Raw genomic sequence first — 12396 nt, 5'->3', positions numbered from 1 at the left:
TTCTGTTTTCATGATAATTACAGAAAACACAGTTAATTGTAGGATGAATAAAATAAGAATTACCTTGAATAACATTTAGAACTTCGTTGGATGTGCGTTTGCCCATGACTATGAGGAGCAGGGGGAACTGGTCTGTCTTGTATGTCCGTATGGTCTGTGTCACCACACTGCCAAAGTGCCTCGTACACATAGTGAGTAGTCTGGAAGACAAAGAAATTTATCTAATTCACTTTTTCCCCCAATTTATTTACTTTACCTGCTTGTTCCTCTTGGTAATAAGCATATATTTAAGCCTGCAATAAAACAATTTTAAAGAGCTATAAAGTATTCACACACATATTTTCACTGGGAGGTGTGTGCTTTTCAGATTGCAGCACAAAAGAGAAATACACACAACTTGTGGCATTAAAGACTTTAAAACCAATTCTGCATTTTCTTATTCCATCAGGGCGACATGCTATCTCAATTGGAACCACAGACGAATTAGTATTCCTCACCAGACACCCAGAATTGATAGGGCAAGAGAGGATTTCTTATTCCATTACAAAGACAGAACTTTTTAAATTAACATTTCAGAGAGGGAAAAGGGTAGCAGGCAGTCGGAGCCCCGCCAAGCTCCCTGTAAATGTCATAATATTAATGAATTGCTATAGACTGAATGCAAATATAGATTAGCTTTTTCTCCTGCCTTTTAATAAGATCTACTTTAATAACTGCCTGGTAAAATAGAGAGGTAATGGAATGGATGGTGGGACAGCAGGTCAGAGGAAGAAGATAGATAGAGCGGATGCTGTCTGAGAGGGGGTGTAACTCATTAAAAGATGAAGCCAAAGCTGAGGGAGCTACTTGCAGACTTTCCAAACGGTGAAATCGAGTACTTCAGTCAATAGGACAATAGCAGTAGTAGTAATAATCATGCCAAAACCAGCTAAAAGTGTGGACGTTTGACTGAAAGATGAATGAAATGAGCTTTGGAATACAATGCAGACAAAAACTTTTTCCAAATGTTGAACTTTGTGTGACCCACACCTTGCAATGAAAAACGTGGGTACCCTAAATCTTAGATCATTTTGTTCTGACATTTGTCCCTGTTCAGACCTCAACCCAGCCACAATATAACAAAAGGTCACAGGGAAACTCTAACCTGTAATGAAAGGCCAGGGAACAATGGACACTAACTTGAAGGGTAACCCAATCTTAAACCTCTAATCAAGCGCAGGCTAACCTGCTTTGGTTTCTAACTCTAAATTAAGGAAGTCAGTTCAGCACAATGATGATCATAATCACAACAACATAAAAACAGCACAATCTCAAAACACAACTTGCATGTACTTTGTAACCACTATCGTTCAGGGTAAGACTGACACTGAAACTAGGAAACAGGAAGAACTATGAAGCACTTATGGAATTACGTAAAGAAGAATCAGTATGGCCACAACACTTAATGTCAGGAGGAAGTCACTCCAGGAAATAAGCTGCACAGTTCGGCCTGTCTCATCTAGCCCTAATATAACATGGTAACCTGCGGCCTTTAAAAACCTTTAGGGGTAACTAAATGCAGAAGAAACACCTGCATGGAATTTGCAACTACCATTAAATGCTTCGGTGGCTAATGTGACTGACAGCTTCTAATTTGTTGCCCATCCCAGCTTATTTTCTCACTGCGGATCCCGACAGCTATAACAGTAAATGTTTTCCTGGACTGTCAGCTTGCACTTCTTCAAATCAAACTGATGCACTAAGATGCGAGTAGACCGGTTAGACCTGGCGTCTGCTCCACTGAGCAGCTGATGAGTCAGGGTAGTACAGTAGCACTGCAGGGAATATTTTTGCCAGCCACCTGTATGTGTGCAGTATGGGAACCGGATGCTCCGGTAGCTCACTGTGTCATACACACTTTGTTTCAGAGTGAACATGGACATGTTTTGATTTGAAAGTGACATTTTATTCTCCCACCAAACGAGTTATGTTTTCAGGGAAGACTATGTCAAGAGAAGAAGTCGAGTGTACAGAACAGGTTCGCACAACGGTCTGTTCCCGCCTTCAGCAGTTAAGACACAATTTACACTTAAAGGCTATTAATAAGATCGCCTGTATTGCTATAGACCTAACGGGTCGTATTAGACTGCCAGGTCTGTATAATGTTTAAAACGCTAAATCTAGCGTCAACAAAAGGTCATCTTAGTGCATATTCTTACACTGTAATGTATTATGAGAATGCGCACACAACACAAATAATCGACTTTCAATGTGTTTATTTACTTACATGTGCAATGACAGTATACTGCCTGGGCGATTTCCCACGATTACACTGGCATCCAATCACCAGCACTGCATTTATGCATAATTAATCATTTAACTGGTAGGCCTGTGAGAATAGATTAAGCTAAGCAACAGGCACATTCCAATATCAGCAGGTTTATCACTCGCTCACAGACACACACAAATGCACGCACACATAATCAGGATACCTTTCTAACAGCTTGTGTGACTGATGCCAATCACCAGTCACTTTAGATCAGCTAAAGAGCGTGAGAATGCCGAGCAGCAGTTGGATGTGTGAGCGAGTTAGTGTGCACATGTGCATGCATGCGTTAGCAGCAAAGCTGCGACTAGCTGTGTGTGATGAAAAGCTCCAGATGTTGCCTCCTTTTTAACGTGCAATAAAAAGGCCCAGCTGGGGCAAAAAGCAAAGGAGGCCAATGGGAGAGAAAGGAGAGCGGAATGAGGAAAGGAGGGAATTTCCTTAAAAGAAATAATGGAGAGGTGAGGTCAGGGTGCGAGTCTTTCAAAAATGACTGCTACTAGAGGGCAGGCTTAACTCTGGAGGTTCAGGGTAGAGTGAGAGAGCTGAGGTAGTTGATTAAATAGAAAGGAAATAAAGAAATATCAGGAAGGAAACAAGTAAAATATGTAGTATAAAGATGAAGGAAAGGATGAAATAAATGAAGTATTCCTTATTTACAATGTGAAACAAAGGTTCAAATTTACCTAAACCTCTCCTCTGTTCAACACTTGAACCTGCAACAGATCTAATGGTCTGTTAAAAATATACATCTCACTCACTGAACCAATGTAATAAACAGGTGTTGTTGTAAAATACCAACACAGGGTGCTAGAGCTAAGCTAGGACTTTCAGGATAAATTGGAGAGATAGAGATGTTTGGACTCCAACGGAGTCCTTCATCTCCCACTGACCCTCTATTCAGACAGTTTGGTCAAGATTGCCCAATCAGGGGCCTCACCGTGCAAACACAACGCCTTTTGTTAGCATGCAACCTCCAAGCTTCAAAAGGAGAATGAGGCTGAAGAGAGAATGAGAAGAAAGAGATACAGAGTACGAGTAATGGAGTGAAAGATGAATGCCAGCAATTACGGATGTGTCAAACCGATTTTTAAACACTGTTCATTTGCCAGATAAGATTCCACCCACACTAGCATTTCTGGATTATTATCTAAACGCTACCCAAAATATGCAGGTTTCACTCTCTAAAGTCCAAGAAAAATACAACAGCAGGATGGGGCAAGGCACGACTGAAAACTAAATTTACTTTCTCTAAGAAAACTATTCAGAACAATAATGTGGGGACAAGATAGTAGCATGCAACAGACTGCTTCCCAACCAGAGGACTCTGACAGCTCACAAAGCCCTCAGCTCATGATCAAGCTTCTCTCCCGCTGAAATACATTCAATATCCTCTTTATTAGATACACCTCAGTATTTATGCAAACAGTCAGCTCCTGCAGACAGTAAGTCACATATAAATAAAACATAAGGATTAAGGATGCAGTCCGGGCTTAAAGGTTCTCTTATTGCATTACTAAACTTTACAGCTGGCTAAAGCAATTCTAAATACAGCATGATTCTGATAGATTACCGGACCTCCAGAGAATTAATTCAGTGTTTAAAACCTTAGTTTTTTTGATCACCGTTTGGCCATCATTCTCACTGACCAAACTGTTTTCTCCCCCAGCTATAGCATCACAGACAGATTTGGCAACCAGAAAACACTGCCAGATTTAGCTTTGCAACAGAATTCACGTGTCGCTGCAGTTTCTACAATTTAAATATTTGATCCGACAACTCAAAGGTCGTAAGATGAGCTTAAAACTTTATTTACACAAATGAATTATGCAAAAATGGACTCATTAAACAATAGGATGTCTTGGAATAAGATACGTCTTCAATCGCATTCCAAGCGTGCTGGTCGACTGACACTGTACCTGGATTTGTTAGCTTCTTTAGTGACATCCCATGCCCATGTGATGAAGTTCTGGCTCAGGTAGGAGACGATAGAGTCAGCGCACATCATTTGGGAGCAGAAGACGTTGCTGAGAACACTGTCATCATTGTGGAGGTAGATAGCCAGCAGCTTTCTCTGTGGAGAGAAACAGTTTGAAAATCAGAGTGGGAGAAGAAGGCATGAGCAAACTGCACCTCTTACTGTGCTAGGACATTTGGTAAGGCAAAGGGTCACTGCAGCTGATCCTTTATTTTTGTCTTCAATCAGTTGTTCAGTGGCTAATAGGTGGAACCAAACACCAAAGTATACAGTTGACTTTGTTGACTAGCTAAAACTTATCACTCCCCAATATAATAAATGTCAGATCTGTGATCGGTGCTGCTCTGTCAGCCATGCACTAGGTGTCTCATTATTGGAGAGACATGTCCATATTACATGAACATAACATGACCACCGGCAGAGAGGACTGGGCGCAGAGCTAGCAGGACTTCTAAAGACCACGGCAGGACCACAACTGGCAAAAAAGCAAATACCACGCAAAATAAAATGGAGAGCGGTGTAAATAAAACTTTGCTTGGAGGCGACAAAGATATGGAGAAAACAAAACAGACAAATCACTCTATTTATTTTACACCAAATGCCAGCAGCCTGTTCAGGTTAGTAGCGGCAGGGCCAGACAATATTGACGAAGCTCCAAATCCAAGGATATTGACACCATCATATAAGCCTGGTAGATTCTCCCTACTGACAATCTAATTAAAAAACAAACACACCCACAAACATAAAAGGTTCCAGGGGACAATGTTGGAAATAATGCTCTTTAAATTACATGTCACTTCTCTTGCTATAAAAGAACAAATAAGAAAAACTCACACTCTCTGCTTAGTTCATTTTTACCCACGGCTGTGAGAGGGGAGTTAAGGGGTCTGTTCCTCGGGAACAGTAATCTAGGCTACGTGCGCCAAAAAGCGAAAAATCTACACAGGGCGTAAAACGTGAGGAGAAGTGAAAGAAGAAGTTGTGCTATACTGTGGCCTGTGTAGAATAGGAATGGGAGAGCACTGCTGTGTTTGCTCAACGATTAGTGCTTTAGAATAATCTCCAGGGCTCCTAGAGAGAAGGAGCTGGGGACTCATTCACTAGGCCGATTCAACAGCCTGAAAAGATTAAACACTCATGCTGAGAAGACAAGCAAATTCAGTCTTGAGAGAGGAATGAGTGTGAGGAGAGGGAGAGTTTTACAACGTGAAAAAAAGCCAACAAATACAACAAAACCCCGATACACACTCGAACGCCGACGTCTCCGACACACACGCACAGATGCGCAAACTTAACTCCGCTGCCCGCGAGTAACGGGACTCATGCTCGCACACATGCATGCTCAATTAGAGCAAGTGTAAAGACTAATCAAAGTGGGCATTTTGGCAAACTGAACTCCTTCATCTTAGTTAAACTGTCCGTACCCCCTCTGTTCCCTCTCCGCTTTCAACTCAGATCTTTTGTATTGCCTGTCTTAGCGGGGAGGAGCAAATCCCTCAGTTCAGCTAAATTACTAGGTCCAACCTGAGCTAGATAGTGACCCCCATAGCCCTTCCTCACACCTGTTCACCTAAAGCTAAGCTTGCTTTGAGGCTGTGAGAGAAACAAAAGAGTTCACACACTGTAGAATAGCGTTGCGCTTCATTTGCTGTTTAATCAGTGCACCTCTTTCTTGGAAGACGGCCCAGCAGAAAGTTTGAAAATATGAAATATTTGTGTCTATAAATATGAAAAAAGCAAAACTTCCCCGTCTTGAATTGAATATGTGTTCTCGTGATGAGGTGGTCCTTTAATTGAGGCACTTTTTAACCATCGTTTTAAAACAAAAACAAAAGTTTTTTTTTATCATAAAACATGCAGGTTTTTTATGTTTCTCTTTTCCTTTTTAATTAATTGCTGCACTTGCCTTTTTTCAGATTAATTTTTTTTAAGGGATGTGGATTATCATGTGTGAATATGAAGAGCAGGGTTTTCGGTTTTATTTGTTCGTTGTTTAAAAAAAAAAGGATTCTTTATTTCAAATTCTTGAGATAAAAGTGCATGTATGCAAAAAGAAAAAAAATAATTTCTGATAAAACACAATGATGTTAATAATAAAACCCATTTACTGAAAAAGTGTGTAAGTGGATCAGGCTCATATCCCACTCCAAGTCTGCCCGTATTATAAATGACTAATTGGTCAGTGCAAAGCACCGCAAGAATGCTGCTTCTTCTATTAACGTAGTACTCTAACTAATTAGAGTATTTATATGTTTACATAAACAGGACTTCCTTAATGTTTTTTTAATAATGAGCAGCATCTCCTACCCTGGGGTGTAAATAATATAATATGTGGTCTGGGCTGACAGATGAACACAATTTATTAATTTACTTGAGTTCTATTAAAGGTGGACTCGTCCTTCATTATGAGGATAAAAAGTGAATTTAATGTGTGATCTGTCGCTTTATTTGCAGACTAATTTATATAGTTTACATGTGGAGATAATGAAGTTGTCAGCTCAGGCGACTGAAACTGTGAGCAACAGGGACCAAGGTGTGTGCAGAGCACTCTGTGATTTACGCACACTGTACAATTATTACTTTCATTTTTAGTCCAGCTTCAATTCACCTGTTCTGCAAAAAGTGTCTGCACAGGGGTTAAAATAAAAAAAAGAAAATGTGCCTTTATGCCCAAACATTTATCCTTTGAGGTTGTTTTTCCCAGTTACACACGAGGCTCCTGAACAGGCCCAACCATAGAGAACATCTGCAGAACGTTATGATGCTACAGTGACATTGATTACATAATCAGTGAAAAGGGAAAACCTTTAAAGGGATCCTTTGTACTGTGCTCTTTACTATATTTTCTTAAATTGTATGTTTTCATATAAACTGAAAAACGTTTAATATAGCCAGTTTACAGTTAGTTATTCATAAAGAGAAACAATCAAAAACAATGTCATCAGTTTCTGTCATGATCAGGTCGTCTCTATGGCTACAAAGGAAAGACCCAAATAGCAGAGTTTCTGCTGTTGAATGAAATAAACCAAGCAAGCTTGCAATATTACAGGCTGTGTCTGATATCACTCCAGATTTAGCTTAGAATTAGCTTCATCATTTTGCCCTTTTTTAAACATGAATGAAGAGATACAACTTACTGCTAAAAATCTCACCCCACACCCATAAACACAAAGTCTTAGTCCACATGAAGCCACAGTCTCTGGTGTTAGGGGCCTTTGCAATCAAGGAGAAGATAACTTGTGCCATGATTCGTCCATGTTACATTATTTTGCCACCATCAGAATTTTAGAGCAATGATAGAAATAAACGTGACACTGCCAATTTCTTTTGTTTGTTTGTTTTTATTTTATTTTAAGCCTCTTTAGGGAAACCGTGTAGTGGAACTGAAGTCGTATACTCGTTAGGGCCCTTTTTCTGTGGATGACATTTTCTTTTTGCAACATCAAGAACAGGCTTAATCACAAATACAGCGTATTGAACAAAGCCAGGAGAGACTAGTTAATGAGATACAGACATGTACAGATGAAAGGAAGGACAGAGAAATCCAGATGGTGATTGTTCTTTAGATGACCGGCTCAGTCTGGAAAAGCAAATACTTCAAAATGAAGAGCTCAAATGACCTACACAGTGGGAAAACTCATTGTGATCGATGAGCAGCCATATAAGAGGCACGCTACACTAAAACTACCAAACGTCACATTTTAGAGTCTTTCCAAACAATTATGAAAGCACTGAAATAATATGAAGTCCGCAACTGAAGTTAAGCAGTTAAAGCCAATACTATAAGAATATGGACAAGTTTGAGCTTGCACACCACATTTAACGTTTAAACGTAATGGCCACACATGCTCAGTCATTAGCCACATATAAGCCTTTTTTGTGTATATTTAACTGCTCTGACACATGAGGGATGGAGCTGTCTTATGGTTATCCAAGCTCCTGATCATCGATGTTTCTGATGGATTAAGAGAATGTAGAATAAATATATCAATATTTAAAAACTTACACTGATGTAGCTCCTAATCTATCGATTTACACGTGACAGTAATCATTTCAGGTGCAGTCAATAACTAATCAAAGCCACTTGTGATCAACATCTCACAAGCTGACAGAGATACATGTACATCTACACGCCATATGCCATTCTGATTGACCGCAGCTTTTTCCTCTTGACTCTGCGAGGCTATTGCTGGGTTTTAAAGCAGATACTTGGCAGCGATAAATCCCTCAACTCCGCTCTTCAGCAAGGCTATGAATTTTGATGTGTCTTTGTGTGTGGCAGACAGGAGAGCAGAGTGGAGAGCGAAAAAGCGTGGGGTTAGAGTGATTAACCAGTGCGTTGATGGGGATTTAGTGAGGATCGTGGTTAGTGATGGGTGGCCTATCTCTCTGTACGCTCTGACTAACCACTGATCCCCAAGAGGGTTCAGCTCAGCTCAGCTCAGCTCAGCAGCCCAAAGCATTTTCATTAAGGATGGATTGAGTCTATCTCAACATTCCCCCAACACACACCTTCAGAAACACTTCATCAAATGTAGTGTTTTGCTTAGTGATTAGCCTCTCCCAGGCTATGAGAGAGTGAGACTGATTCCTCTGTTTAAAAACCCCTTCAGTCAAACCTGCCCTACTCTAATATACCCTTAATGAAGTAGGCTTTTTCTACTACGAGGACACAAATACTAGATTGCTTTTCAAATGGAAGCGAAAGAGCAAGGGATGGGATTGTCAGATAGATGGAAGAGGGGACGGTGTAATTGTGCACATATGCTACTGTGTAATGAAACCGTGAAAAGCAGCTTGTTTTGGCCTGTCATCTCGGATGTTTGTGACAAAACAGGACAAACACAGAACAGATCAAATAGCTTCTGCTTTCGTGCAACATCTTTGCACATATCCAGCTTCTCCAAAGCCATTTTAACCACAGCACAGTTGGCAGGCTAAATCAAGCTCACCCAGAATAAAACAAAATACAGTGGAAATGAATACTATTCTGCCCTCATGCTGTTTAGAGCACAGTGGTACAGTACTGTGTGTGAACACCAGAGAGACATCAGCCATATTGTGCTGGCTTAGGAGAGGAGATCAGCTGGGAAACAGGCAAAATGCCAAGCTTCTCTTTAGATTTTTTTTTCTACATCTCTGTTTATTTCATACTCTCTCCTTCCCTTTCTTTTATCCCCCAAAATCACATTCGCTTATTTCTCTCTTTCTTCCCACACAGCCTTTTTTCGTCCAACTTTCTCTTGTGCTCCACGCTGCTTTTTAAGACCATGTCCTTCATTTTGTGGCCCTGCTATCATCTTTTTCACCCTCCCTCTTTGTGTGCCTGGTGATCTGAACCCCCAGAACATCTTGCTGTGTCCTCACAGTCTAATAAGGCTGTAATCCACACAAGCTGTCCGTTGATACAAGCATCCTTAAAAGGACAAAAGCTGAAAAACAAGGGGGAAAGTGGACAGCTAAAAATAAAGCCTCAGCTGTCGGGGTGAAAATTTGATGATGGTTTTGATAACCTAATATCAGTGTCACTATCAAGCCACATCCACAGTACACACATTACACATAACCATCATCATCATCATCAATGACAATATTTTTTTTTTTTAGAAAGAAATGTAATTTTACAGTTTATGGAAAGGCATAGATTATCGTCATGCCTTCTGCACACACTAATCATTTACTCAGTTACTCTTTGCACACTGTGTACATGCACATGTTTTGTTCATGCTGATATTCCAATCGTTCAGTAAAAGTCTTGAGCCACTCTTCATTTCTTTATACTTTGATAGGAAAATGTGAAATCTGTCCAGCAATATGTGAAAATGTGCAAAAATACAGTATATAATAAAATGCACTCTCCTAATAAATCTTGTTTGGAATGTAATGCTCAACAATAGTTCTACAGGCTTCGCCTTTTGTTCCGTTCTCTGTCAAGATGATCCCACACTGCTTTGATAATTGTTGTGGTCTGGGCTCCGGGGAGGCCAATCCATGATTGATAGTGTTCCACTATGCATTTTTCTTTTTCATCAAGATTTGCTGTTACTGCATTGGCAGTGTGTTTGGGATCGCTGTCATGCTGAAAAATAAAGCCGCTGCCAATCAGACGCTTTCCAGATGGTACTGCATGGTGGACAAGGAACGATCCCTAACACGACTGACTGAAATGCAGCCGCAAACCACGACAGAGCTCCCAGCGTGTTTTACAGATGGCTATAGAGACTAATTGCTTTATCTCCCTCTGACCTCCTCCAGACAGATTAACGATTATTTAAACCAAATTTAAAATTTGGACTCATCCCTATAAGACCTCTTGCCACTGAATATAAATCCAGTTCTTGGCATACGCCAGCCTTTTTTCTCCGTTTCCATTCCTTAAGAATGGCTTTTTAACAGCCACACATCCACCGAGACCATTTCTGATGAGGCTTCAGGGAACACCATATGGATCAACTGAAGGGCCTGATACATCTCTCACATAGATAGTTATTTTCAGGCTTACCGCTTTGTCTTTTGGCCTCCACTTGTCCAGGGCCAAAAGCCCGTTGGGAAACACCTTGTTAGTGTAAAGATACGGTTTATGCTCATCAATTTTTTTGCAACAGGCTGCTAGTAACAAAGTGCTTAAAAGCATAATTTCATATTAGTTATTTGCCAAGTTGTCTGTTATGTGTAGACACATCACTGGTTCATCCCTTAAGTTGGGTGCCTTTTTGTGGTTGAATGGTTTATAGGTCACTGTTGAGTGGTTTAACAAACAAACAAAAAAAACATTTCTCTATAAATGGTCAAGTATAAGGATTGGACCGAAAACGAGCCAATGGCCAAAGAAAAACTGAAGAGACCTTAAGAGAACCTGGAAAACTATTGGTCAAGACCACTTCAAAGAATTATGATGAAGTCTGGCTTCTTGGAAACAAAATATAAAGAGAGGAAATAATTAGAGATGAAAATATTACTAGGTCTCCATTACCTCTATTATAGATGTTTCACTGGCATTAAGCCTAAAACTAAATGATGTATATTTAAAGGTATTTCATGAGATCGCTATAGATATCATTCTACATAAGTGGACTGAATTATGTGTGCAACAGACCAGCAGCACGGCGTCAGTGATCTCTGATTACCCTATGCATCCATCTATACAATGTATAACTTTGTGGTAAACAGTTTTATCTAGCTTTCCCCAACTTAACAATGAACTCTAATCCAAATGTAAAAAATGTAGGCCAGGTGAATAAAGTTCCTGTTTTAAATTTCCCCCAGCCCAGTAACAAAAGAAAAGTTATGAGAAATAAAGTATCTCCCTTGACAGAGAATGAATACTATCCTTCTCTGTTTGTGTTCCTTTGTCATGTTATCTTAAGCAAAGAAAACTCAAACCTGAAAAAAGCGACTCTTCCATGAAGCAGAAATGACATCAGTGATAAAGGACAGGCCATCATTTGTAACATCAGTACCTCGTATCACTTGCACAGCCCAAATTAAAAGGGATAAGAATATGAAGCTTCAAAGAAAAACATAAGTTTTTCAGAGTATATTAAAAATGTTCCTGTGAGACCCAAAAGAGTCCAAAAGGTTACTTACATCTCTGGCTTTGCCATGGAAGGCCTCTTGAGATGCTGCCTCCAAAGACCCAATAAAGAACATTGGATGGGTCTCTCCATATCTACAGGACGCACACACACACACACGACTCTTATTTAAAACATTGTTACTATCCAGTTTTGTCAGGTTTCAAAGCCATTTTAAAATGAGCATAACAACAGCTCACCTCGAAGAAAATTCAGAAGTAAAGTGAATTAAGGCATCAGTTTCATTTTCACTATTCTCTGGCACTGCAAAAGGGACAAAAATAATTATATGGTCAGGCTTTACAAGCTGTATCTGGAGGTTAATACTACAGTGGCTGCTATAACTGAGTTCTACAAGTGGTTCACATTACGTACTCATAGGTGATTTCCTACAGCTCGAGGAGCCCACTCCAAACATCTCTGAATCGTCCACACCAAATTCTGATGCGTCTTCATAATCATCACCCTCACTGTCGCTGATCATATGAACATCCGCACACTGTAAATAAGAAGCATTTCATGAGCACGTCTGATGCTTG

General features: G+C 40.1%; 1 protein-coding gene across 2 annotated transcripts in view; it reads right to left on the bottom strand.

The window, feature by feature from the left end:
* faf1 (Fas (TNFRSF6) associated factor 1) overlaps positions 1-12396 on the bottom strand; it is a 60327-nt gene that overhangs the window by 17425 nt on the left and 30506 nt on the right. For both annotated transcript variants that reach the window (XM_019351387.2, XM_025903009.1), the window contains exons 11-15: positions 12233-12356; positions 12058-12121; positions 11871-11952; positions 4225-4379; positions 64-200 (exon numbers count right to left, since the gene is read on the bottom strand). In XM_019351387.2, the coding sequence (XP_019206932.1) occupies positions 64-200; positions 4225-4379; positions 11871-11952; positions 12058-12121; positions 12233-12356 (562 nt within the window). The remainder of the gene's footprint in view (positions 1-63; positions 201-4224; positions 4380-11870; positions 11953-12057; positions 12122-12232; positions 12357-12396) is intronic.

This window comes from Oreochromis niloticus, linkage group LG23, assembly GCF_001858045.2.
Source record: "Oreochromis niloticus isolate F11D_XX linkage group LG23, O_niloticus_UMD_NMBU, whole genome shotgun sequence".
In the NCBI taxonomy this organism is placed as follows: domain Eukaryota; kingdom Metazoa; phylum Chordata; class Actinopteri; order Cichliformes; family Cichlidae; genus Oreochromis; species Oreochromis niloticus.
This window is presented reverse-complemented; position numbering and strand designations above follow the sequence as displayed.